The sequence below is a fragment of the Rhinichthys klamathensis genome, unplaced genomic scaffold (assembly GCF_029890125.1).
Source record: "Rhinichthys klamathensis goyatoka isolate OS25496 unplaced genomic scaffold, OSU_Roscu_1.1 h1tg000481l_1, whole genome shotgun sequence".
Classification (NCBI taxonomy): domain Eukaryota; kingdom Metazoa; phylum Chordata; class Actinopteri; order Cypriniformes; family Leuciscidae; genus Rhinichthys; species Rhinichthys klamathensis.
In genome coordinates, this window is record NW_026606968.1 from 295,001 (window position 1) to 321,385 (window position 26,385).

Below are 26,385 nucleotides of genomic sequence, written 5' to 3' on the forward strand. Positions count from 1 at the left end.
CCCAGTAGTGTACAACACAAACTCAAATCTAAACTCCCTGAAGCCCTAGACTCAATTAAACTACCATTCTATATGTACTAATGAACTTATCTATCTAACTATCTATCTATCTAACTATCTATCTATCTATCTATCTATCTATCTATCTATCTATCTATCTATCTATCTATCTATCTATCTCTCTTTTTAACTAATCTTTCATTCTTTCTAACTAATCTTTCATTCTTTCTAACTAATCTTTCTTTCTTTCTAACTAATCTTTCTTTCTTCTAACTAATCTTTCATTCTTTCTAACTAATCTTTCTTTCTTTCTAACTAATCTTTCTTTCTTCTAACTAATCTTTCTTTCTTTCTAACTAATCTATCTTTCTTTCTAACTAACCTTTCTTTCTTTCTAACTAATCTATCTTTCTTTCTAACTAATCTTTCTTTCTTCTAACTAATCTATCTTTCTTTCTAACTTTCTAACTAATCTATCTTTCTTTCTAACTAATCTTTCTTTCTTTCTAACTAATCTATCTTTCTTTCTAACTAATCTTTCTTTCTTTGTAACTAATCTATCTTTCTTTCTAACTAATCTTTCTTTCTTCTAACTAATCTATCTTTCTTTCTAACTTTCTAACTAATCTATCTTTCTTTCTAACTAATCTTTCTTTCTTTCTAACTAATCTTTCTTTCTTTCTTTCTAACTAATCTATCTTTCTTTCTAACTTATCTTTCTTTTTTATTTCTAACTAATCTCTTTCTTTCTAACTAATCTATCTTTCTTTCTAACTAATCTATCTTTCTTTCTAACTAATCTATCTTTCTTTCTAACTAATCTTTCTTTCTTTCTAACTAATCTATCTTTCTTTCTAACTTATCTTTCTTTTTTATTTCTAACTAATCTCTTTCTTTCTAACTAATCTCTTTCTTTCTAACTAATCTATCTTTCTTTCTAACTAATCTATCTTTCTTTCTAACTAATCTATCTTTCTTTCTAACTAATCTTTCTTTCTTTCTTACTAATCTATCTTTCTTTCTAACTAATCTATCCATCTTTCTTTCTAACTAATCTATCGTTCTTTCTTTCTAACTAATCTATCTATCTTTCTTTCTAACTAATCTATCGTTCTTTCTTTCTAACTAATCTATTTATCTTTCTTTCTAACTAATCTATCTTTCTTTCATTCTAACAAATCTATCTATCTTTCTTTCTAACTAATCTATCTTTCTTTTTTTCTAACTAATCTTTCTTTCTTTCTAACCAATCTATCTATCTTTCTTTCTAACTAATATTTCTTTCTAACTAATCTATCTTTCTTTCTAACTAATCTATCTTTCTTTCTTTCTAACTAATCTGTCTTTCTTTCTTTCTAACTAATCTATCTTTCTTTCTAACTAATCTATCTTTCTTTCTTTCTAACTAATCTTTCTTTCTTTCTAACTAATCTTTCTTTCTAACTAATCTATCTTTCTTTCTTTCTAACTAATCTATCTTTTTTCTTTCTGACTAACTTATCTATCTTTCTTTCTAACTAATCTATCTTTCTTTCTTTCTCACTAATCTATCTTTCTTTCATTCTAACAAATCTATCTATCTTTCTTTCTAACTAATCTTTCTTTCTTTCTAACCAAGCTATCTATCTTTCTTTCTAACTAATATTTCTTTCTAACTAATCTATCTTTCTTTCTAACTAATCTATCTTCTTTCTTTCTAAATAATCAATCTATCTTTTATCTTTCTAACTAATCTATCTTTCTTTCTGACTAATCTATGTTTTTTTCTTTCTAACTAATCTTTCTTTCTTTCTTTCTAACTAATCTATCTTTCTTTCTAACTAATCTATCCATCTTTCTTTCTAACTAATCTATCGTTCTTTCTTTCTATCTGATCTATCTATCTTTCTTTCTAACTAATCTTTCTTTCTTTCTAACTAATCTATCTTTCTTTCTAACTAATCTATCTTTCTTTCTCACTAATCTATCTTTCTTTCATTCTAACAAATCTATCTATCTTTCTTTCTAACTAATCTATCTTTCTTTTTTCTAACTAATCTTTCTTTCTTTCTAACCAATCTATCTATCTTTCTTTCTAACTAATATTTCTTTCTAACTAATCTATCTTTCTTTCTAACTAATCTATCGTTCTTTCTTTCTAACTAATCTATCTTCTTTCTTTCTTTCTTTCTTTCTTTCTTTCTTTCTTTCTTTCTTTCTTTCTTTCTTTCTAACTAATCTTTCTTCTTTCTTTCTTTCTTTCTTTCTAACTAATCTTTCTTCTTTCTTTCTTTCTTTCTAACTAATCTTTCTTCTTTCTTACTTTCTAACTAATCTTTCTTCTTTCTTTCTTTCTTTCTTTCTTTCTTTCTTTCTTTCTAACTAATCTTTCTTCTTTCTTTCTTTCTTTCTTTCTTTCTTTCTTTCTTTCTTTCTTTCTTTCTAACTAATCTTTCTTCTTTCTTTCTTTCTTTCTTTCTAACTAATCTTTCTTCTTTCTTTCTTTCTAACTAATCTTTCTTCTTTCTTTCTTTCTTTCTCTCTTTCTAACTAATCTTTCTTCCTTTTTTTAGCTAATCTTTCTTTCTTTCTTTCTAACTAATCTTTCTTCTTTTTTCTTTCTTTCTTTCTAACTAATCTTTCTTTCTTTCTTTCTTTCTAACTAATCTTTCTTCTTTCTTTCTGTCTTTCTTTCTTTCATTCTTTCTAGCTAATCTTTCTTCTTTCTTTCTTTCTTTCTAACTAATATTTCTTCTTTCTTTCTAACTAATATTTCTTCTTTCTTTCTTTCTTTCTTTCTTTCTTTCTTTCTAACTAATCTTCTTTCTTTCTTTCTAACTAATCTTTCTTCTTTCTTTCTTTCTTTCTTTCTTTCTTTCTTTCTAACTAATCTTTCTTCTTTCGTTCTTTCTTTCTTTTTTTTCTAACTAATCTTTCTTTCTTTCTTTCTTTCTAACTAATCTTTCTTTCTTTCTAACTAATCTTTCTTCTTTCTTTCTGTCTTTCTTTCTTTCTTTCTTTCTAGCTAATCTTTCTTCTTTCTTTCTTTCTTTCTAACTAATCTTTATTCTTTCTTTCTTTCTTTCTTTCTAACTAATCTTTCTTCTTTCTATCTTTCTTCTTTCTTACTTTCTTTCTTTCTTTCTTTCTAATTTTTCTTTCTTTCTTTCTTTCTTTCTTTCTTTCTTTCTTTCTTTCTAACTAATCTTTCTTCTTTCTTTCTTTCTTTCTTTCTTTCTAACTAATCTTTCTTCTTTCTTTCTTTCTTTCTTTCTAACTAATCTTTCTTCTTTCTTTCTTTCTAACTAATCTTTCTTTCTTTCTTTTTAACTAATCTTTCTTCTTTCTTTCTTTCTTTCTTTCTTTCTAATCTTTCTTCTTTCTTTCTTTCTTTCTTTCTTTCTTTCTTTCTTTCTTTCTAACTAATCTTTCTTTCTAACTAATCTTTCTTTCTTTCTTTCTTTCTAACTAATCTTTCTTTCTTTCTTTCTTTCTTTCTTTCTAGCTAATCTTTCTTCTTTCTTTCTTTCTAACTAATCTTTCTTTCTTTCTTTCTTTCTTTCTAGCTAATCTTCTTTCTTTCTAACTAATCTTTCTTTCTTTCTTTCTAGCTAATCTTTCTTCTTTCTTTCTTTCTTTCTAACTAATCTTTCTTCTTTCTTTCTTTCTTTCTTTCTTTCTTTCTTTCTTTCTTTCTTTCTTTCTAACTAATTTTTCTTTTTTTCTTTCTTTCTTTCTTTCTTTCTTTCTTTCTTTCTTTCTTTCTTTCTTTCTTTCTAACTAATCTTTCTTCTTTCTTTCTTTCTTTCTTTCTAACTAATCTTTCTTCTTTCTTTCTTTCTTTCTTTCTAAATAATCTTTCTTTCTTTTTAACTAATCTTTCTTCTTTCTTTCTTTCTTTCTTTCTAACTAATCTTTCTTTCTTTCTTTCTAACTAATCTTTCTTTCTTTCTTTCTTTCTTTCTTTCTAACTAATCTTTCTTTCTTTCTTTCTAACTAATCTTTCTTTCTTTCTTTCTTTCTTTCTAGCTAATCTTTCTTCTTTCTTTCTTTCTTTCTTTCTTTCTTTCTTTCTTTCTTTCTTTCTAACTAATCTTTCTTCTTTCTTTCTTTCTTTCTAACTAATCTTTCTTCTTTCTTACTTTCTAACTAATCTTTCTTCTTTCTTTCTTTCTTTCTTTCTTTCTTTCTTTCTTTCTTTCTTTCTAACTAATCTTTCTTCTTTCTTTCTTTCTTTCTTTCTTTCTAACTAATCTTTCTTCTTTCTTTCTTTCTAACTAATCTTTCTTCTTTCTTTCTTTCTCTCTTTCTAACTAATCTTTCTTCCTTTTTTTAGCTAATCTTTCTTTCTTTCTTTCTTTCTTTCTAACTAATCTTTCTTCTTTTTTTCTTTCTTTCTTTCTTTCTTTCTAACTAATCTTTCTTTCTTTCTTTCTTTCTAACTAATCTTTCTTCTTTCTTTCTGTCTTTCTTTCTTTCATTCTTTCTAGCCAATCTTTCTTCTTTCTTTCTTTCTTTCTTTCTTTCTTTCTAACTAATATTTCTTCTTTCTTTCTTTCTTTCTAACTAATATTTCTTCTTTCTTTCTTTCTTTCTTTCTAACTAATCTTCTTTCTTTCTTTCTAACTAATCTTTCTTCTTTCTTTCTTTCTTTCTTTCTTTCTTTCTAACTAATCTTTCTTCTTTCTTTCTATCTTTCTTCTTTCTTACTTTCTTTCTTTCTTTCTTTCTAACTAATCTTCTTTCTTTCTTTCTAACTAATATTTCTTCTTTCTTTCTTTCTTTCTTTCTAACTAATCTTTCTTCTTTCTTTCTTTCTAACTAATCTTTCTTCTTTCTTTCTTTCTTTCTAACTAATCTTTCTTCTTTCTTTCTTTCTTTCTTTCTAACTAATATTTCTTCTTTCTTTCTTTCTAACTAATATTTCTTCTTTCTTTCTTTCTTTCTAACTAATCTTCTTTCTTTCTTTCTAACTAATCTTTCTTCTTTCTTTCTTTCTTTCTTTCTTTCTTTCTTTCTTTCTAACTAATCTTTCTTCTTTCTTTCTTTCTTTCTAACTAATCTTTCTTCTTTCTTTCTTTCTTTCTTTCTTTCTAACTAATCTTTCTTTCTTTCTTTCTTTCTAACTAATCTTTCTTCTTTCTTTCTTTCTTTCTTTCTAACTAATCTTTCTTCTTTCTTTCTTTCTTTCTTTCTTTCTTTCTTTCTAACTAATCTTTCTTCTTTCTTTCTTTCTTTCTTTCTTTCTTTCTTTCTAACTAATCTTCTTTCTTTCTTTCTTTCTTTCTAATCTTTCTTTCTTTCTTTCTTTCTTTCTTTCTAACTAATCTTTCTTTCTTTCTTTCTAACTAATCTTTCTTTCTTTCTTTCTTTCTAACTAATCTTTCTTCTTTCTTTCTTTCAAACTAATCTTTCTTTCTTTCTTTCTTTCTTTCTTTCTTTCTAACTAATCTTTCTTCTTTCTTTCTTTCTTTCTTTCTTTCTAGCTAATCTTTCTTCTTTCTTTCTAACTAATGTTTCTTTCTTTCTTTCTTTCTAACTAATCTTTCTTCTGTCTTTCTTTCTTTCTTTCTTTCTTTCTTTCTAACTAATTCATCTTTCTTTCTTTCTAATCCTTCTTTCTTTCTAACTTTCTAACTAATCTATCTTTCTTTCTAACTAATCTTTCTTGCTTTCTTTCTAACTAATCTTTCTTCTTTCTTTCTTTCTTTCTTTCTTTCTTTCTTTCTTTCTTTCTTTCTTTCTTTCTTTCTTTCTTTCTAGCTAATCTTTCTTCTTTCTTTCTTTCTTTCTTTCTAACTAATCTTTCTTCTTTCTTTCTTTCTTTCTTTCTTTCTTTCTTTCTAACTATTCTTTCTTTCTTTCTTTCTTTCTTTCTAACTAATCTTTCTTCTTTCTTTCTTTCTTTCTTTCTTTCTTTCTAGCTAATCTTTCTTCTTTCTTTCTTTCTTTCTTTATCTCTTTTTTAAACTAATCTTTCTTTCTTTCTTTCTAACTAATCTTTCTTTCTTTCTTTCTTTCTTTCTTTCTAACTAATCTTTCTTTTTTCTTTCTTTCTCTTTCTTTCTTTCTTTCTTTTTAACTAATCTTTCTTCTTTCTTTCTTTCTAACTAATCTTTCTTTCTTTCTTTCTAACTAATCTTTCTTTCTTTCTTTCTTTCTTTCTAGCTAATCTTTCTTCTTTCTTTCTTTCTTTATCTCTTTTTTAAACTAATCTTTCTTTCTTTCTTTCTAACTAATCTTTCTTTCTTTCTAACTAATCTTTCTTTCTTTCTTTCTTTCTAGCTAATCTTTCTTCTTTCTTTCTTTCTTTCTTTCTTTCTTTCTAACTAATCTTTCTTTCTTTCTTTCTAACTAATCTTTCTTTCTTTCTTTCTTTCTAGCTAATCTTTCTTCTTTCTTTCTTTCTTTCTTTCTTTCTTTCTAACTAACATTTCTTCTTTCTTTCTTTCTTTCTTTCTTTCTTTCTTTCTTTCTTTATCTCTTTTTTAAACTAATCTTTCTTTCTTTCTTTCTAACTAATCTTTCTTTCTTTCTTTCTAACTAATCTTTCTTTCAGTGAAACCAATCCTTCTGTCTATCTAACTAATCTTTCTTTTCTTTTCTAACTAATCAATCTATCCGACTTCAAACTACTTTAAACTTCTTCAAACTCTCTGGTCCGGCTTTCTCAAGCCAACTTAAAGTTTGTCTCATCAAACTTTTTTTCTAGTTAATTATATTCTCCACATTAAGTGTGACAGGTAAGAATAAAGTGATATCAGTTCATAAAGTTATAATAACGTTAGACCGTTTCCAGGAGGTACACATAACGTTACATACAAAAATAAGTTATCAATGAAATAAATGAATTCAGCAAATAAATGTAATTGTACTAAAATGTAAATGTTGGACAATAAATATATAACAGCAACAGAATAGCTTTACAGTAAACAGTTTTTTTTTTGCAGTACTATCTTATATTAATGACCGTTAAAGCAAGACTATGTAAACAAAAAAACACAGCCACTGTCCAAAGTGGCAATTGAAGTTATAGGATAACGGACACAGAAATGCAGCAGCATCATATTCTATAAGATCATCATGTTTGTAGCATGATCCAGGGGATTAAAATGTACAAAATATATTTCAGACCTAGTGGAGTTGGTAACTAATAATAGTAGTAAATGTGTAAAGTTGCATACAATGGAAATACTCACTAATGCAAGAAAAAACTACCTCAACAAACTGTCATCTGTGCTGTTGTCCAGTAACTCCAGTTGGAATTTTCACCCCAAAATGGCGGCCGCGCTACCGAAGCACCATCTAGTGGCTGTTACCAAAAAAGCATCAGAGTTTCGCCTCTTGTTCTTCTATAGTCATCTTCATTTATACTCTTTGCCGACATTAGAACCCCTTACCCGTATGTATTTTCAATGGCATATTATACACTCACGAGAATACTTTATTACTTGAATGAAGTAAATATACATTAATGAGCACATATATTTTTGAAAGAACTAAGTGTTTTTAGCTAAGAATAAACTAAAAAAGTTACACAGTGTAGCTTTAACAACAGCTTATATACTCTTATACTATTCATTAACTATAAACTAAAAGTTTGCAAATGATTTATGAGAGCTGTGTTACTGTACACTTGTGATAAAGTGTCACCATTATTTCAAACTGGTCGCATTAAGTGTAATTGTTCCTTTTGTATGTGATGGAGTGATTCTTCTTTCTCAAAAATAACACAAAATAAACAAAGTAAAGATGAATTTGACTGATAGCATTATTATTTTTTTCTTTATATATAGCCTAGTGAAGCGATAAGCGCGCTCCGCCCCATGTGCGCGTGTAACTGAAGAGTGCGCGACTGCAGTGTAGAGGCTGACAGGACAGGAAAGCCATTTTTCTGAGGTGACACTTTTTGTTTTAGTGTAGGCCTACACTTCGTAATCGCGATTAGAAATTCGATTAATTGTGCAGCCCTACTGAGATGTAGATGTTCCTCTTCAGGGAGACTCTCACCGCTGTCTTCTACCGCCGGCAGGATCTGACGGTTCAAGCAGGAATCTGTCGCTAAACCACCGGATGGGGCTTACGCCAAACATATATTGTATACACTATCTACATATTAATCCTTATTCACTCAGTCTTTATGGTAGAGATGATCTTACCCAGTGTTCGAATTATACCGTGAGCTTCGGGGGGGACAGCTATTTCGACTGGTGACGTCACTCTCCATTTGGGGGTTACATTTTTTTATTTCTCTGATTGTGCATTTCAAGACGTTTGAAGGCCAAAAAAAAGATAAGAAAGCTTTAAAACCATGTTAGCGGGCAGTAGATTATTTGTCAATATACCTCCATCACTCTTTCTTTTTCTCTCAGTCTCCTCATCTTGCCCTGTATCTTCCCCTCCTAAAGCTAAAATTTTTTAATTTACTGAAGGCTAGAAATTGTATTATATTAATTCTCAATATGACGAAATTGAAACAAAATTAGACAAAAGTTTATTAGTTTGCCTGATTATTTTTGTAATTCGTTTAACATTTATGACCTAAAAACTGTCAATTATGAAATTTTTAGTTTAGCTACTTATTTCTTATCTCGCACTTGACCGTAGTCGCGCTGCTAAAATTCGCGCTCAGCAGCGTCTGTGAACATAAAGCCCGCCTACTTTGATTTGATTGGTCATCTCAAATATTCTGACATTGGCGAGCAGTGACAGACCAATGAGGCACACAAACACTCTCACACACACACACACACTCTCCTCTGTCTTTGACGTGCGCTCTGCTCGGCGCTGCTGCGGATTGAAGATGAAGAACGCGCTGAATCTGATTATAACGAGACTAAAGTGAACACGAATTCGTGTAGCTTACACAATTAGCCCTACTACTTAGGCTATTGCATTTTCTTTCAGTAACCCCCAAACTATTATTTTCATCCGTTTTGGGAGGGTCCAAGTCTCATTTAGGGGGGCCGGACCCCCCCAATACCCTCCGTAATTCGAACTATGATCTTACCTCAGTGTCTCCAGTTTACAGAGAGGATTCTCCAGTAGATCAGAAAGATGCTTTATTCCTGAGTCTCCTAGTTTATTCCCAGACAGACTCAGTTCTCTCAGGTGTGAGGGGTTTGATCTCAGAGCTGAAGCCAGAGCAACACAACCTTCATCTGTGACTCCACACACACACAACCTGTAGAGAACAATGACACACATTAAGCCTATATCCAGAGACAAACACAACACTTAAACAATAAATAACATAATGCTGTCAACATGGAATATATAGAAATACTCATTAGTTCATGTTGTTCAAATACATCAGTTATGATTAGGGGATTGAATATACAGTTTGTACAGTATAAAAATAATTTCTATGGAAAGTCCCCATAAAATATGGAAAACGTGTGTGTGTGTGTGTGTGTGTGTGTGCTTACCCCTCTGGGGACCAGAAACGCGCCGGCGCGTTTTGCTCGTTTTTTTTCACATAGCAGAAAAATAGACTTAAAGTACTACCATCATTTCTGTTCATATAGAGTTAAGAAATATGAAAAAATAATCTGGTAAATGTCTACTTTTTTATGTGCCCACATACAATCGAAATAAAATATTGTGCTTTTGTAAAATAAAGAAAATAAACAGGGTGTGCCTTCTGCCTCTCAGTCACCGTGAACTTTTTTTCTGGAGCACGTCTCTAATCTTCAACACAACTCAGCTAATACTATTCACCCAGCCATAAGCAATATATCTTTTAAATCATTTGAGTTTGTACTTTTAAATGATCCGATTCAAAACTAAAATTAATATTCTCCGTTTATGTCATCTATATAAAAAGAGAGACGTGTCAGCCCGTCTATTTATCGTTCTCTCAGCTGATTATCTCTGGTAATGTGACACGCCCACGGAGAGCACGCGCTATTCAAACGCAAATATGTGAAGCAACACATTGAGACGCGTTAACGCCCATAAACTCTGAAAACACACATTATTTTTTAGTCAGATTAATCTACTGTCGTCTTGCGCGGCTATATGAGGAACAATCCTGGGACATTTACCACTGGGTTTATTTTCACTTCGAGGATGAACAGATTCAGCTGAGAAGTAGGTGTTTTTTGCAAGTGCTTTGTTCTAATCGCGATATAGAATAACGTAGTGTCTGTAAACGGAAAAATAGCATACTGTTTAAAATGTGAATCATGTTTGTGTGTGTGTGTGTGTGAATGAATGAATGAATGAATGAATGAACGCACAGATACGCACTGTTACAGACTAAATAACAGACAACATTTCGTTGACTCGTTTTGGATAAAGTTTTTACTCTAAAATAGACATCAAATAAGCTTTTTTTAGGAGTTTCTGCTCATATGTTAAATATATAGTATGTTTTGTCAATAAACTAATCAACTAAGATGTTATAGTGTTTGTTCAAGCTATATCAAAATAATGAATCCTCAACTTTGAAATATGTATGATCAAACTAAGACATTTATGGAGAAAGACAATTTTCTTTTCAAGATGTTTCCAACTCTAACTTTGAACTTTGAACTGAAATAAAACCATGTCTATATGGTGAAGGGTGTGTGATAGAAGTGTCCAGACGTATGCACCCTGTATTTTCCTTATATAAATCCAAACAATCTAAAAGCCATTCTTTTTTAAATCTCCTCATTCTTTGTGCAAGGCTCCTGTAATGATAGGGCCTGATAGCACCTAATAGGGCCATTATGGGGAGGGTCTTTGTCTTTCTCAGGTGTGGAATGCCACACATATTAATGAGAGATCACGCCTCCTGCATAAAGCTTTCTCAAACAAAACACGTCATTAAAAATGTAAAAGACTTTATTGACTTATCTGAATGAGTAGTCAGGATGATTCTCACATAGTTTTGGAGCAAATATTCTAGGCTATGTGATACAATTTTCAAAAGTCTTGTGAAGAAATAATCAATATGTGTTTTGTGGTCTTATTTCAGCAACTTTCATTTTTATTTTTTTCAATAACCACGCATAAACATTATTCTATTAAAAATACAAACATGTACATACATGTTGCTCAGATATCATGGTAGCCAAGTTTGTACTATATAGAGTGAATTTACACCTTTGCCATTAACATGTTTATAAATAACTGAAAAAAGCACAAATGTCAGTGCATGTCAAAACATCCCAAGGGCCCCAAAAACACTCTGGTCCCCAGAGGGTTAATGTATTTGTAAACATTTAAAGGAACGTGTGTGTGTGTGTGTGCTTAATGTATTTGTAAACATTTAAAGGAATGTGTGTGTGTGTGTTAGGGCTGGGAGAAAAAAATGATTCACCAAACTATCGCAATTTTTTTGTTTACTGTTTTACGATATTCTTCCAATTCGTCTGTCTATTAAACCTTTGACAAAATCATTGGTTGAATCATGCGTTAAAATAATGCATTTATCAATTACATTGTTTTGCCACTAGGTGGCGACAAGTGACTGTTAAAAAATTTATTTATTGAATTATTTAAAAAACCCTCTTCACTGTATCCTGCATCTGTTGTCTGGTTTGTAGTTCGTCCGGTTTATTTAACTGTTGGTTTTACTGTGTTTTGTGGGATAATAATATAGTGAGATGTAGATGTTCCTCTTCAGGGAGACTCTCACCGCTGTCTTCTACCGCCGGCAGGATCTGACGGTTCAAGCAGGAATCTGTCGCTGAACCACCGGATGGGGCTTACGCCAAACATATATTGTACACACTATCTACATATTAATCCTTATTCACTCAGAGTCTTTATGGTAGAGATGATCTTACCCCAGTGTCTCCAGTTTACAGAGAGGATTCGCTAGTGGATCAGAAAGCTGCTTCACTCCTGAGTCTCCTAGTTTATTCCCAGACAGATCCAGTTCTCTCAGGTATGAGGGGTTTGATCTCAGAGCTGAAGCCAGAGCAACACAACCTTCATCTGTGACTCCACAATCCCTCAACCTGTAGAGAACAATGACACACATTAAGCCTTATTAATGTTTCTACCTGAGAGCGAAACAAGAAAAATCAAAATGAATTCTTGTTTTTCATTTTGAAAAAAAAAGAAGAAAAGAAAAAAAAGAATCCGTTTTCTCCTTTTTCTACTTTCAATATTAAATCCATAAACGACTGAACGACTGATACACGGATTAGGGATTTATTGATTAGGGCAGGGGTTTTCAAACTGTGGGTCGCAGATTGGGAAGAGGTGGGCCGCGCAATCACTATATTGGCTGCAGCTGAATTTACGTTTGTGACACATACAGACTAGGGATGCACGATATAGGATTTTGGCCGATATTCGATATGCCGATATTTTCAAACTAATTTTGCCCGATGCCGATACCGATATTTTTTATTTTTTTTTAAGTGCAAAAAAAGCTTATTAAAGCTTCTATTAATGTTCTCAGTCAAGAGCAGTGAGTGATTTCCTCTTTGTTTTGTTGTTTTATTAACATTAACGGGATAGTTCTCCCCAAAATTTAAATTGTCATCATTTACTCTCTCAAGTTTCTTTCTTCTGTTGAAATTATAAAAGTTATTTGGAAGAATGTGGCTAACCAAACAGTTGATGTACTCCAGTGACTTCCATAGTATATTTAAGCACAAGAAAGAAATGAATCCAGGTTTGAAACAACATTAGATAGACAGAATTTTTATTTCTGGGTGCAGTATCTCTTTAAAGACAAGCGGCAGAATATTATTACTGTCTCTTTAAGAACTGCACGCGCATAACGCGACGCGTCTAATATACACGCATTTGACAAGCAGATTTTCTCTGTTTGCTTTCACTTTAGACATAACCAACTTTGTTTATGTAAACCTTGTGTGTATTTGACAGTATCAGCGCAATAAGACTCGAAAGATTAGTCCAGTATGCAGACTCTGTGACAGGCTTTTAGTTCCTGTGAGCGTCGGGTGTAACGCGCTCAGAAAAGCGGATGTTAGAACAGCGCATCAGCACGTGAATGACATGTTTACCTAGCAAGACTTTGACGCACATCATGCAAACAATGAACTTTTGTGAATTGCGGTGTAACTCTACCTCTGCGTTTACATGTGATGTGATGTGAATGTACGTCGCGTTGTACAGTATGTTGAGATGAAGGCGCCAGAACTGAACTGATAGAATGCACGATACTATGATTTTTCTTCAAAAGCAGATAGTGGAGACATTTTAATCGTCCACGATCAAAAACCGTGAGACGCACGGCACACCCCTAGTTGGAAGTTTAAGTTGCTGGCGCTCATGCTTCGTTCACGGTCGTCACGTGCGCATAGGAAACACGCCACCCTATCGGCAAGACTCATCGGCAGAAATATTCATATCGGCCGATGCCGATGATGGTCATTTTAAGCTTTTATCGGCCGATACCGATGTTGTCCAGATATCATCGTGCATCCCTAATACAGACAGGTTGCACGATGAACCAACGTTAAATAGACATTGCTATATTGCTTAGAGCGATTTAAAGTTAGATAAATATGTCAGTATTGTGTATCATGAAGCGCGCGCGTGCGACTTGTTGTAATAACAATTTTCACCGTCTCAGAGCGGCTTCAGTTCATTAAAGTAACACCAAGTAACTTTTCCTCTGCGGTCGCCCTACTGGTTGGAAGCAGAATTGTCCATTAGCACTGTCGTAATTAATTTAGCCTACCGCAGCCTACTGTCGCACGCACACGCTCGCTGTTTATCCACCAGCACCGGCTTTGGAATCAACAATGGCAGACATACCAACCTGCAAGAAGTCATTTCAGGGAGGTATATCTTGGTGACTGGATTGTTGACGGGGGGTCGGGTTGACTAGCTTTCGTGAGGCACACTCGCAAGGTCTCTCGCTCTCTCTGCCGTGCTCGCGCTATGTATATTATGCGCGCAGTATGTTCTGTCTCGCATGCGCGCTCTAGATTGCGGGAGATTTGAACTCATTTTCGGGCATCAGGGAGACGCTATCAATATGCGGGAGACTCCCGGGAGACTTAGGATGTCTGCAATGGCCACAGACAGGGACGTGCACAGGAATTTTGTGGGGCAGTTGCTCTGACCTGAAAAAAGGGCACTACCCCCAAAACTCACGGGCTATATGAAGGAATATATTCAGTTGAATTTTGCCCATACAAATTGCCTTATCTGATCGTGTTTATGTCCAAACGCAATGCCTCATATTATGGTCTTATTATTATTTATAAAGATTGCAAACGTCAAAGATGACAGGTTTATGATATACAACTTTGTAAACAGTATACAAAATGTATTAACAATATGTTAAATGTCACCAAAATACACACGAGAAAAAGAGTTCCTCATATTATTGTTTATTGTTTTTTAATTATTATTATTATTATTATTATTTATTATTTTTAAATAAATAATCTGGATTGAATTGACAGATGGGGAAAAACTCGCTTCTAATAAAAAAAAAAAAAAAACGCTTAGATTTCGGAAAAAATACAATCCTTTTTTAACCTTTTGGCTTCCCGTACATTCAATTGTGCTTTTTGCTCATCTGGGCAACTACGCATGATTTGTAGTATGATTGCGTAAAGGGAACAGGAATTCCGGTAAGGAACAGAATCGACTGCTACACCCAGTGCCGATCCTGACCTCCCTGGAGCCCTAAGCAAAATTCCGCTAATGGGCCCTCTACCTGACCCGTGATGTCGTGAGCTATGTAAACCATTTGCCATTGCCACAGTCACACCTGACACTTCAGCGCTCCCATACAATCCTCCCTCCTTTAAACAAAACAGTCAAAGAATAAGTACAACAATATAGAACAGAATGAGGTTCAAACACACAATATTTATTGAATAGAGTATTTTCTATAGAATGTTAAGATAATAAGTGAATATTATTAAGTAAGTGAATATTAACGTAAACATAAATAAGAAGAAAATAATAAATTATAACCCTGAGCTTTGGCTTTTGGGATTAACTTTGGTTCTTTCTACAGCCTGGGCATTTTCGGCATCAGTATGATTTTTTAATTTTTTATTATGCATGTTGAAGCAATTCTTGATTTATGGTTATTATTTACTGAGGGATGTGCATCCATTTTGACCAGTATGTCCAGCTAATCAACATTTTTAATTCAATATAGCCTATAAATCAATAGTCAATCAATGTCAAATTGTCAATACATTGCTTTCTATCTTGCATAATTAGTGCAGTTGTTTAGAGTTTTTAACTACACTGAGACTAGATAATCAGTGTCTTGTTTTATAATGTGTACTTTGATTGGGAGTGCCATCATTCACGTGCATATATTGTACAGTATGTCTGGTCTCCACATATTTCTGCTTGAAAAATGCGAGTTTCATTTCGGCAACGCGCATATGAACGCACGATAACACACGCGACGCGGTTATGTTTTCCGAGCTGCAGTAAACAAACACCGTTGCACTTTGTCGTTTATCAAAATCAAACGTAATAAATAATTGTATTTTACTCTCACTTTTGTCAGCCACAAAGTGATGCAAGAGATGCACTGCCTGCCCAGCTAGGTTAGCAAGACCAAAAAACATCAAACTTTGCTGACATCAAACTTAGAGAGGAGAGAACACAAGTTTACCTGATTGTTGTTCCCGCAATTCACTCTCATGGTTTTTTTCTTCTTCCTCTTTTCGTGACCAGAAGGATAGTTTCGCTTCATTTTGTCGTGGATGTTGTAGCTACATTTGACGGCGCACTATGACTATGATACGAGATGGAGGCGTGGCCTTAAGTAATTTGCGTGGCCCTACGCCGGTCGCGTGCTTAGGTCGCGTGCAGCGTTTGCCCTTCATACTGACTTTCACTTTCGGTGCCCGAATGGAAGTGAATGAGGCTTTGCGATTTTTTTTTTAATCTAGGCCTACGTGAAATTCTTCATCCATTGTACGATTTAATTTTTTTCTCGGAAGGGCAACTTGAGTGAGAAGGGCAACTTGAGTGAGAAGGGCATATGGGCAGTTGCCCGGGCAACCTGAGCAACCCCCCTGTGCACGTCCCTGGCCACAGACAATTTGAGGAAGTGGTGGGGGAAGTGACGTATGCCGTAAAGCAGTCGAATTTTGTAGTTCTTTTTGTGCACGGGTTCCTACCCGAAACCAGAAGTTACATAGTGCCAGTAAAAGCGATACAGACCACGTCAGGCTATGGCAGACGTGTCATTTAACTTATTTTAAGTCGATGTACCATCACAAGGGTCTTGGAAATATATTATGAAGGTTGAAAAACAACATAGTGTTACATTAAGCGGTTCGGTGCGCATTATTAACGAGAAGAAACTCGTTTACTCCAATCACTGCTCTGCATTCTGCATGAGATCGCATTACACCGGAGAACTCAAATGTCACGAAAGGCTGATTCAGGTCTGGGCTGTTTCCCAGAAGCATCGTGAGCCAAGTTGATTGTAGAGACCATCGGTGGCAATGGTTCTACGATCTAACTGTACTTAGCCATACGATGCTTCTGGGAAATGCATTATCCCTGTCGTCTGTTCAACACAGCGCTGTTGTCTTTCAGAGATATGGTCAACGTGCGTTGTTTTGTGTTCCCTCGCATGCATTTTGATACCTACCAACGCATAAGGAAAATACATATGTAAAAAGTATTTAAAATGTATACACACGAGCACGAAAGCGTTTTCTGCGCTGAACAATGCAATGAGTTTAACAACACTCGCAGCATTAATATATTAGTATTGAAATTATAGGTCCTGGGCATACTGTCAAATAAAATGATTAGTCTATTATTTTTTTCATAGTTAAATTTTTTTGTCATATCAAACCTTATATGTTTTGTCATATCAAACCAAATTAAGCTTACTTAATCTTTATCATTTCTTTAAATTTGTTTTGCCATGTTTGGGTAAATCAGTTGAGCCAGCAGACAAAAACTTCTCAGTATTCTTCACATTATTATCAACAGCCATTAGGCTACTATTTTAATTCTCAAACTTTTTGATAATGTACCATAAGTTTGTATTGCAATTAAACTTATATGTCATACTATGACAAGGAAAAAAGCTGCTCTAAAGAGAACTAACGCCTCCCACCCCACATTCATGCTTTACAATTATTTTGATGGGTCTTGAGAAAGATTATTCTTGTCTACGTGGATCCTGGAATGGAAAAGCTTGGGAACCCCTGGATTAGGGGATTCAATATACAGTTTGTACAGTATAAAAATCATTATTTCTATGGAAAATCCCCATAAGACATGGAAACCTAACGTGTGTGTGTGCTTAATGTATTTGTAAACATTTTAAGGAATGTGTGTGTCATGAAACTGCACATGGAACAAGGACAGTGGTGATCCAAACGCAGGCTTTATTATGAGGAGAACCCAGAGACAGGTACAGGGAAACATGCAGGGGTCAAAACCAGGTAAGCAGTCCAGATCAGCAATCATTCAATGCAGGGATAAGGCAAACGGGAAGACCAGATACAGGCAGGGAGTCCAGGAACCGTGAAACTAGAACATACTCGGAAACACTAAGAAACTAGGAAAACGCTTAGGATGCAGTGAGACACATACAATACTGAGCACAGGTACAAAGGGCCACTCAGGCTTAAGACAGGTGCGCTAAACAAGATAATAAAACACAGGTGCGTAAAATCAAGCATAATCAGTCCAGGGTAAAACAAAGGAAACAATAAACTAGGAAGGAGTGCCCCCCAGAGGCTCAAGCGGGCACTCCAGCCGCAGATCGTCACATAACCCCCCCTCTAAGGAGCGGCTTCCAGACGCTCCTAAGAGCTCCGGAGGGAGGTCGACGGGGGATGGGATGGAGGGCCAGGCCCGTGGAGAGGCAGGGGGCCAGGCCCATGGAGAGACCTGGGGCCTGGAGACCAGAGCAGGGCAAGAGACCATGGGGGAGCACACTTGGAAGGGTACCAGGACGGAGCAGACTCTGACGGAGACGAGGGCGGAGCAGACTGAGGCGAAGGCCAGGGCGGAGCAGGATGCGGGCATGGCCAAGGCGGAGCTGGCGGACCCTCGGGCGTCCAGGGCGGAGCTGTCGGACCCTCGAGCGTCCAGGGCGGAGCAGACTCAGATGAGGGTGAGGTCCATGTCGACGTCGTCTCCATGGCCCTCACAGGGTACCTCTTGCCCCCCCCCCCAAAAATACTTGGGGAAAACCACGGGAGGAACCTCCAGGCTGTAAATGAGTTCAAGAGAGGCCTCCCGGAGCTTGAAGGGCGCAGGCAAGGCGAGGCGCAGAGGCGGGGCCGGCAGGGCGTGGCGCAGAGGCGGGGCCAGCAGGGCGAGGCACAGAGGCGGGGCCGGCAGGGCGAGGAGTCTGGGAACGCCCTTCGGAGCCTGGCGAGGCAAACGAGTCCTCCTTCTGCGATGACGCGTCACTGGGCTTGACTCACTTGACGCGGTAGACTCGGGACTCGGTTCACTTGACTCGGGACTCGGTTCACTTGACTCGGGACTCGGTTCACTTGACTCGGGACTCGGTTCACTTGACTCGGGACTCGGTTCACTTGACTCACTTGACTCGGTAGGCACGCGCTCAGACTCAGTAGAAAACTCTTGAGGCAGGAATACAACGGAGCTCACGTGAAGGGTTAGAACGACGGGATTCACATGTTGCGTGGATTCGGAGGACCCTTTACGAAGCGCTGGTTCAACTGGGCTCTCATGTAGCGCAAACTCGGCGGAGCACGTGTGATGCGCTGGTTCACCGGGAGACAATTGATGCGTGGATTCAGTGGGTACCTTGTAAAGTGGCGAATCGTCGGGTCCTTTGTGAAGCAAAAGTTAAAAAAAATCCACAGTAAAAAGCGAACCGCCCATGGAAAGGGCCAGATCAATATATTGGGTAAGAGTCCAGCTTGGACTCGGAAACGGTATAGCAGAGCCGAGTGGTTCAGACAGTCCTCCCCGAAAGAACATCATTAAACAGAAATCATCTAAGTAGGACTGACGAGAGAGCTTCAAAAAATCTGTCACAAAAACCTTGAGTGGACATTCTCCTTGACGGAGGCTTACGATCTGCGCTGTGGGATCCATATCGAGGTCCGTGTTCCTCTCAGCCGCTGGATCAGTAGTGGCTCAGTATTCTGTCATGAAACTGCACATGGAACAAGGACAGTGGTGATCCAAACGCAGGCTTTATTATGAAGAGAACCCAGAGACAGGTACTTGTCCCAGAGGCTCAAGCGGGCACTCCGTCACAGTGTGTGTGTGTGTGTTAGGTCTGGAGAAAAAAAAAATCAATTCTCCAAACTATCAAAAAAATTTTTGTTTACGATTTGAAAATGTATTATTTTTATTCCAGAATCGATATTGATTCAAATGAAATGGCTTTATTTTCTTCCTCGCTTATAGCCGAGGTTGACAGAGGTTAGCCACTCTTGCTCCAACAGAGGCTGAAGCCTGTCGTTATCTATGAGTGTCGTAATATCCCTGTCTAGTGGACGTGTGGAAGTGGCGTGAGACTGAATCAGTGTTAAACTTAGAGCCTTTGTCACTATTATAGCGACTTTTCAGACCCCTTTAGTGATTTTTGTTTTTAAAAGCGACTAGTGACAAATCTAGCGGCTCTCTGGTCAAACCTCAGTGACCCCCAAATGCTGTCAGTGGTGCGAGCGCGAGCTCTTGCTCTCTCCCTGCCGTCTCTCTCTCTCTCGCTCTAACATATGTGGAAACAAACAAGTCTTATCTGGCTATAACATGACATAAGCCTATAACATGCTCTCACATGTTTATTTTTTAGCATTTTTGGGAGAAGTAAAATGTACATATGTGCAATAGTGCATATTCAACAACCAGATGCATTTACACTTGTCCAGTTTGGTCTGGAACGGTCTCAGACCTCCTCCTGAAGTGGTTTGAGCGATCGGATCCGTCTGGAATGTGTTTCGCAGGGCATTTACACCTGGTCTCTTCACGATCGGATAGCTATCCTATCACAGAAAACGCTTGAAGTGGCCAGGTGTGAACAGCCCCTTAGGGAAGGTGTTACTGTAGCTACTTTCCTCTGAACATAGTTGTCAACACTGGACTGAGTCACTGAAAACCCTCGCGCTGCTCATATACTGAGAGAGAGACGAGACATTTATCCCAATTATTTGTATACAGTCTAATAATAATAATATAATCTAGTAATACTGATTAATATATTAACAACAGCTTATATACTCTTATACTATTCATTAACTGTAAACTAATTGTGACAGAGACTGGAGAAGGATGCAATAGCAAAACGCTTTATTAGAGTTGGTAAGTATATATGTGACCCGTTACAGAAACCAGGGACACAAGTCGGCAGCACAACTTGCGAGCAAAATGAGAAAAAAGCGTTTTTTTCCAAAATTTGTGATTTCCGCTTTTTTGCAGAATCTGTTAGTTGAGATGATGAAGAAGCCTCTCCATGTTTGAGATAACAGTATTGGTATATTTAAAAGCGTACATTTTGAGGTTGAAATCGGCTTGTTTTTCGGGGATTCTAGCATGCAGTAGGGGCGTGTCATTGTCTGTGTGTATTTCCATACTGAATAGCCGCCCGCGCCTTTGCCCCCCGCCCCCCAACAGCGTGGCTACTTAATATGCAGCGCTCTGCTCCTGCTCTATCTGATATCAAAATTCAATGAAGATGGACGCCGCAAAGATTGTCGCAGACGAGCTGAACCGTGGCAGTTACATCGAAAATGTTTTCGCCGCACTTTGTGGGCTCGCGCGCTCTCGGTGCTTGAATACGGCGGCTCGGCTCGCTGACAACGGTGGCTGGCTGTTTCATATGTGACATCCCGATTGCTTTGAATGGGGATCGTTTTGTGAACAGGGAACAGACTTAATGGACTGGCAACAACATGAACTGGCACAGAGAATCGAAATAGAGGATGCAGTTAAGACCTTTGCTGCGATGAAGGCCTGCTGTGCGCGTTTCTGAAACGTAAGTTAAGCTTCATTTGCTCTCTAGTCGTTATTTAAGATGCTGAACCTGCTGATGATATAATGTGCTTGCGGACATTTCATTTGTGTGTGTATGCACATAAGAAAGTGATGTAAAGAGATTTGCAACAGTAATTTGAGGAAGTGAAATGTGATTATTTGGAAAATTCCTGTCATGACTGCTTAAAGAAAAATGCCAGCAGACATTTGCCTCCTGCATAAACTTTAATATTGTTGACATTTTGGGCACACGCGCGTTGCGCACTATTTGCGTTATATGTAGGCCTATGGCTTATTGGTCTTTGTGTGTTGTTGCTGGTTTTGCGTTATATGTATATGGCATATTGGTCTTTGTGTGTTGTTGCTGGTTTTTCATTATATGTATATGGCATATTGGTCTTTGTGTGTTGTTGCTGGTTTTGCGTTATATGTATGGCATATTGGTCTTTGTGTGTTGTTGCTGGTATACGTTGCAAATAAAGGGGCAGCACAATTGTTTTTTGCCTAGAGCGGCAGAAGTGCATTCGCCGGTCCTGGGGGTGAGTTTCCATAAACATTAAAGTTTGTCGTTTTGTGTTCATTCTAAGAACACGTAGGCTACACGTTATCGCATGTTTAGTCTGTTTAGACCTTCCCAATACCTACCTATTGTTATTAGCTAGCTCAGGAAAGAAAAAAAGCTGTAAAGCACAGGGGGAAGCTTTACAGGGGGTATGGCTTATCTAAATGAGATGTAAATGAGCCCTATTGTCACTCCCCCCAGCAGAGAGAGGTGAGAACTGCACATCTTTAGAGACTGTTATCTTAACTTTTAGTTATTTTAAGTGCCTACCTTCAAATGGCCACAACTTCTCTAAATATTATCAGATTTCCACGTGTTACACATCGTTGGAAAGCTTGGAGACTACACTTTCAGAATCTATGAATAACTCAAAATGCCCCAGAACCGACTTGTGTCCCTAGTTTCCGTAACTGGTCACACATATATATATATATATATATATATCACGGTCAGGAACACAACACAGAGGAACAACACAGCTGGTCCAGAGATGGTGGGTCGGACGGACTCCAGTGCAGATGGTGGGTGACGCAGGGACTTCGGTGAACAGCCAGTGAAGTGCTCCCAGTCCAGTCAGGGATTTCCAGTGAGGTGCCCGGTGAATCCGTGGAAGTGCGAGGGAACTCGAAGAAAACACGACGACGAACAAGAGAATTCCACAGGAGGACGAACAGCTCAGGAACAGGAACACACCGGGAAGAACAACGATCTGACAACATGAGACACCAGTTACTGAACATATAAAGGGACAAACAGATTGAAGCCAGCTGGTGCTGCTGATCATCAATGATCAGTGACCACGCCCACAGATACACACACACACACGCAAGCACGTGAGACGAGAGAGAGACAGTGAATTCATGCACCGTGACAGTACCCCCTCCCCTAGGAACGCTTCCCTGACGGACTTACCTGTCGATTGTAATCATCGATAAGGGAGTGATCCAGAATGTCTCTAGCAGGAACCCAACTTCTCTCCTCCGGTCCGTAACCTTCCCAGTCCACCAGGTACTGAAATCCGCGTCCCCTCCGTCTCGAGTCCAGAATACGGTTAACCGAATATGTTGGTTCCCCATCTACGAGACGCGGCGGGGGAGGAACCGGGACTGGCGGATTAATGCGTGCATGAAAAACAGGTTTAATCTTAGACACATGGAAGGCGGGATGAATTCTCCTGTACGCAGGAGGAAGTTTGAGTCGGACTGCCACCGGACTAATGATCTTGGTGACAGGAAACGGGCCGATAAATTTGGGAGCAAGTTTATTAGATACGGACCGGAGAGGAATGTTCTTAGTAGAAAGCCACACTTTTTGACCAACGACGTATACGGGAGGCTTCGACCGGTGGCGATCGGCTTTAGCCTTGGTGCGGGCTCCCACTTGGAGAAGAGTCTCACGGGCTCTAATCCAAGTGTGGCGGCACCTCTGGACGAAGGCGTGAGCGGAGGGGACCGCGACCTCGGATTCCGTACTGGCAAAAACTGTTGGCTGGTAACCTAAACTACATTCAAACGGAGTGAGGCCCGTGGATGACACTGGTAACAAATTGTGGGCGTACTCCACCATTGACAGTTGTTGACACCAGGAGGAAGGATTCTTGGAAACCAAACATCGCAAAACTCTCTCCAAATCTTGATTGGCTTTCTCAGTTTGACCATTGCTTTGGGGATGGAACCCCAAAGAAAGACTGACAGTCGCCCCCAGTAACTTACAAAATTCTTGCCAAAATTTGGACACAAATTGGGGACCCCTGTCGGAAACCACGTCCATCGAGAGGCCATGTAAACGAAAGACGTGATCTACAACAGTTACCGCTGTCTCCTTGGCGGAGGGTAATTTAGGCAAGGGAATAAAATGAGCGCCTTCGAGAACCAGTCCACGATGGTCAAAACGACCGTCTTGCCCTGGGAGGGCGGTGATAAAATCTAGTGTGATGTGGGACCAGGGTCTCGAAGGGACAGACAGCGTTTGGATAAACCCATCTGGGGGTCGATTGGAGGATTTACCAGTGGCACAAACCGAGCAAGCCAGGACAAAACTGCGGATGTCATGAGCCATAAGTGGCCACCAGAATCGTTGCCTGACCAAATAACTGGTGCGATTAACTCCTGGATGACAAGCCACGCTGGAACAATGCCCCCACTGAATAACGTCGGACCGACACTCTTCTGGCACAAACAACCGATTCGGTGGGCAATCGGGTGGAGGCGTTACCCCTTCTAAGGTCTTCATGACCTTCGACTCGACCTCCCATCTGAGAGTGGAGACAACTAACGACTCAGGTAAAATACACTCGGGAGTAGACGGGCGTTCGGATTGGTCAAAAATTCGAGATAAAGAATCGGGTTTGATGTTTTTGGAACCCGGGCGGTACGAAAGAGAAAAGTCAAAACGTCCGAAAAAAAGTGCCCATCGAGCCTGCCTAGAGTTGAGTCTTTTGGGGGTTCTAATATACTCTAGATTCTTGTGATCGGTCCATACGATAAAAGGTACCCCTGGAACTTCTAACCAGTGACGTCATTCTTCCAGCGCTAACTTGACTGCCAACAACTCTCTCTTACCAATTTCATAGTTACGCTTGGCAGGTGATAAACGATGGGACAAAAACGTGCAAGGATGCATCCTGTCGTCTGTGGAAGAACGTTGGGAAAGAACTGCTCCTACCCCCACCTCTGACGCGTCGACCTCCACCACAAACTGACGTGATGGATCAGGGGTGACGAGGATGGGAGCCGAAACAAAGCGGCTCTTAAGTTTGGCGAACACAGCCTCGGCTGTATCGGACCACCTGCACATTGTTCTGGGGGAGGTCAAGGCAGTCAGAGGTGCGGCTAGTTGGCTGAAATTGCGAATATAACGCCAATAGAAATTGGCAAACCCCAGAAACCTCTGTATGGCCTTACGGGAATCTGGACTAGGCCAATCAATCACAGCCTTAACCTTGTCAGGATCCATACGCATTCCCTCAGACGAGACGATAAACCCTAGGAAAGGAACAGACTGTGCATGAAAAACGCATTTCTCCGCCTTGGCAAAAAGCCCATTCTCTAGCAACCTCTGAAGCACTCGTCCGACGTGCTGAACGTGTTCCTGGAGAGAAGATGAAAAAATCAATATGTCATCCAGGTAAACATATATGAATTGGTCAACCATATCTCTCAGCACGTCATTGACAAGTGCTTGGAAGACCGCTGGGGAGTTTGACAGGCCGAACGGCATGACCAAGTATTCAAAGTGCCCCCTGGGGGTATTGATTGCGGTCTTCCATTCATCACCCTTCCTTATGCGGACCAAATGATAAGCGTTACGTAAATCCAATTTTGTGAAGACGGATGCTCCCTGTAATCGCTCGAAGGCAGAAGACATCAACGGCAAAGGATAAGTATTCTTTACCGTGATGTTGTTCAACCCCCGGTAATCAATACACGGTCGCAGAGACCCATCCTTCTTCCCCACAAAAAAGAACCCCGCCCCCGCTGGAGATGAGGAAGGGCGAATGAACTTGGATGCTAGAGAATCAGAAATATATTTCTCCATAGCCTCCCTCTCTGGAACAGAAAGTGAATATAACTTGCCCTTAGGCGGAGACTCACCTGGCACTAAGTCTATTGCACAGTCATAGGGACGATGAGGAGGAAGAGAAGCAGCACGAGACTTACTGAACACTTCTCTCAGGTCCTGGTACTCCTTGGGCACGTTAGACAAATTCACTGCCTCCTCCTGAAACACAGAAACAGGTACAGACGAACACGCAGACACTAGACAAGACTTATGACACTTATTACTCCATGTAGACACTGAATTGTGGCCCCAATCGACTCTGGGATTGTGCAAAGTGAGCCAGGGATGACCAAGTACAACTGGTGCGAGAGGTGAGTCCATGAGGAGGAATTCTATAGTCTCAATGTGATTGCCGGATGTGATGAGTGTGATGAATTTAGTCGTGTGAGAGATGTTGGGGAGAAGTTGGCCATTTAGAGCATTAACGGAGATCTGATGCTTGAGTGGAGAAATGGGAATAGATAGTTTCTTAGCCAGTCCAAAGTCCATAAAATTACCTTCTGCCCCAGAATCCAGTAATGCCTTGATGTCGAGTGTGCAGGTTGCCCACCTTAGTCTTACCGGGAGGAGGGTAGATGATGATGGTAATGAAGTCTTCTCGGCGGAGATCCCACCCGATAGTAGCCTCATAGTTACTACCGGGCTTGGTCTTTTACTGGGCAGGCATGAATGAAGTGGCCCGCCTTCCCAGAGTATAGACATAGTCCATGGGATCTCCGCCTCTCTCGCTCCTCCCGGGAAAGCCAAGCTCTACCCACCTGCATGGGCTCGGGATCGAGGAGAGGGCTGACCGTGTCCTTACTGCCGACTCGTGAATCCTCCGCGCCGAGGAACTGATGACTCTGCTGAAACCGACCCATCCTGCTCAGCCGAGCATCGACTCTCAGCGCTAGCTCCACGAGTCCGTTCAATGTCTGAGGAAGGTCCAGCATGTATATCTCCTTCTGGACACGGTCAGCCAACCCATGCAGGAAACGGTACCACTGCGCCTCCTCGTTCCATCGGCACTCTGCGGCCAGGATGCGGAACTGGATGGAATATTCCGACACCGAGCCATTACCCTGGCGGAGATCGGCGAGTAGTCTGGCCGCCTCTCTACCCGCCACCGCACGATCGAAAACCCTTCTCATAGCTTCGGAGAGTGCCTGGAACGAGGTGCAGCATGGATCTCGATTCTCCCACACCGCTGTTCCCCAAAGAGCAAAACGCTTTATTAGAGTTGGTAAGTATATACCCTCACCGCCCACTTTATTAGGTACCCCATGCTAGTAACGGGTTGGACCCCCTTTTGCCTTCAGAACTGCCTCAATTCTTCGTGGCATAGATTCAACAAGGTGCTGGAAGCATTCCTCAGGGAGTTTGGTCCATATTGACATGATGGCATCACACAGTTGCCGCAG

General features: G+C 38.6%; 1 protein-coding gene and 1 long non-coding RNA gene across 51 annotated transcripts in view; both read right to left on the reverse strand.

Moving 5' to 3' along the window:
* LOC130072179 (protein NLRC5-like) overlaps positions 1-26,385 on the reverse strand; it is a 912,375-nt gene that overhangs the window by 229,346 nt on the left and 656,644 nt on the right. For 49 of the 50 annotated variants that reach the window (XM_056237149.1, XM_056237148.1, XM_056237144.1 and 46 more), the window contains 2 exons: positions 11,757-11,930; positions 8,990-9,163 (listed from right to left, as the gene is read on the reverse strand). In XM_056237149.1, the coding sequence (XP_056093124.1) occupies positions 8,990-9,163; positions 11,757-11,930 (348 nt within the window). The remainder of the gene's footprint in view (positions 1-8,989; positions 9,164-11,756; positions 11,931-26,385) is intronic. The other variant, XM_056237156.1, reaches the window with a different exon arrangement.
* Positions 1,009-1,875, reverse strand: LOC130072185 (uncharacterized). The gene is made up of 2 exons (XR_008804088.1): positions 1,822-1,875; positions 1,009-1,080 (listed from the first exon to the last, which is right to left on the reverse strand). It is a non-coding gene; the product is annotated as an uncharacterized LOC130072185 (long non-coding RNA).